At 63.5% G+C, this 747-nt stretch overlaps 1 protein-coding gene across 1 annotated transcript in view; it reads right to left on the reverse strand.

Annotated features, from left to right (window-relative positions):
- LOC102261146 (beta-lactoglobulin-like) overlaps positions 1–747 on the reverse strand; it is a 7,356-nt gene that overhangs the window by 982 nt on the left and 5,627 nt on the right. The window contains exon 3 of the mRNA XM_005881833.1: positions 393–466. Coding sequence (XP_005881895.1) covers positions 393–466 — 74 coding nt within the window. The remainder of the gene's footprint in view (positions 1–392; positions 467–747) is intronic.

Consider the following 747-nt stretch of genomic DNA (forward strand, 5'->3'; position numbering starts at 1 on the left):
CCCCCCGGCACAGGGGCCTGAGCGCCCGCCACCTGCCGGACCCGGGTTCGCTCATCACTCGTTCCGAGGGGGCCCACCCACCCCGTGTCCTGGTTAAGAAAAGGGGGTTGGCCTGGCAGGTTTGGCTCAGTGGCTGAGCGTCAACCTGTGGACTGAAGGGTCCCGGGTGCGATTCCTGGACGAGGCACGTGCCCAGGTGGTGGGGCGTGCAGGAGGCAGCCGATCAATGATTCTCTCTCTCTCTCTCTCCCCCTCTCCTTTCCTCTCTGAAATCAATAAAAATATATTTTTTAAAAAAGAAAAAAAAGAAAGAAATGGGGTTTCCACGCCGATCTCGCGTGAGCCCGGCAGCCCCGAGGGAGGAGGCCGGTCCCGCCCAGGGCAGCACGTACTGTTGATCTTGAACTCGGCAGGGACCTCGGTTTTCTCCGCGAAGATCTTGCCCTGGACACAGCTGCCGTCCTCCCTGGAACACAGTGTCCCGAGAGCCGCCCTCAGAGCCAAGCCAGCGCGGGAGAGGCCACGGCCGAGCTGGTGCCCTGCTGGGCCACACCCACTGTGACCTCTAGTGGCCACAGGTGACCAGAAAGGGGCTGGGGGTGCCCTCGGTCTTGTTCAGGGCATTGACTTGCGTTCCCCGGCAGTGATGGCTCTGGGTTCCCATCCGCCCCCCCAGCTCTCTCTGCCACCCCCTCCCCACTCCAGGAGCAGACAGGGCCATGGTGGGAGGGCCCGGCCTCGACCCCG

This window comes from Myotis brandtii, unplaced genomic scaffold, assembly GCF_000412655.1.
Source record: "Myotis brandtii unplaced genomic scaffold, ASM41265v1 scaffold691, whole genome shotgun sequence".
NCBI lineage: Eukaryota > Metazoa > Chordata > Mammalia > Chiroptera > Vespertilionidae > Myotis > Myotis brandtii.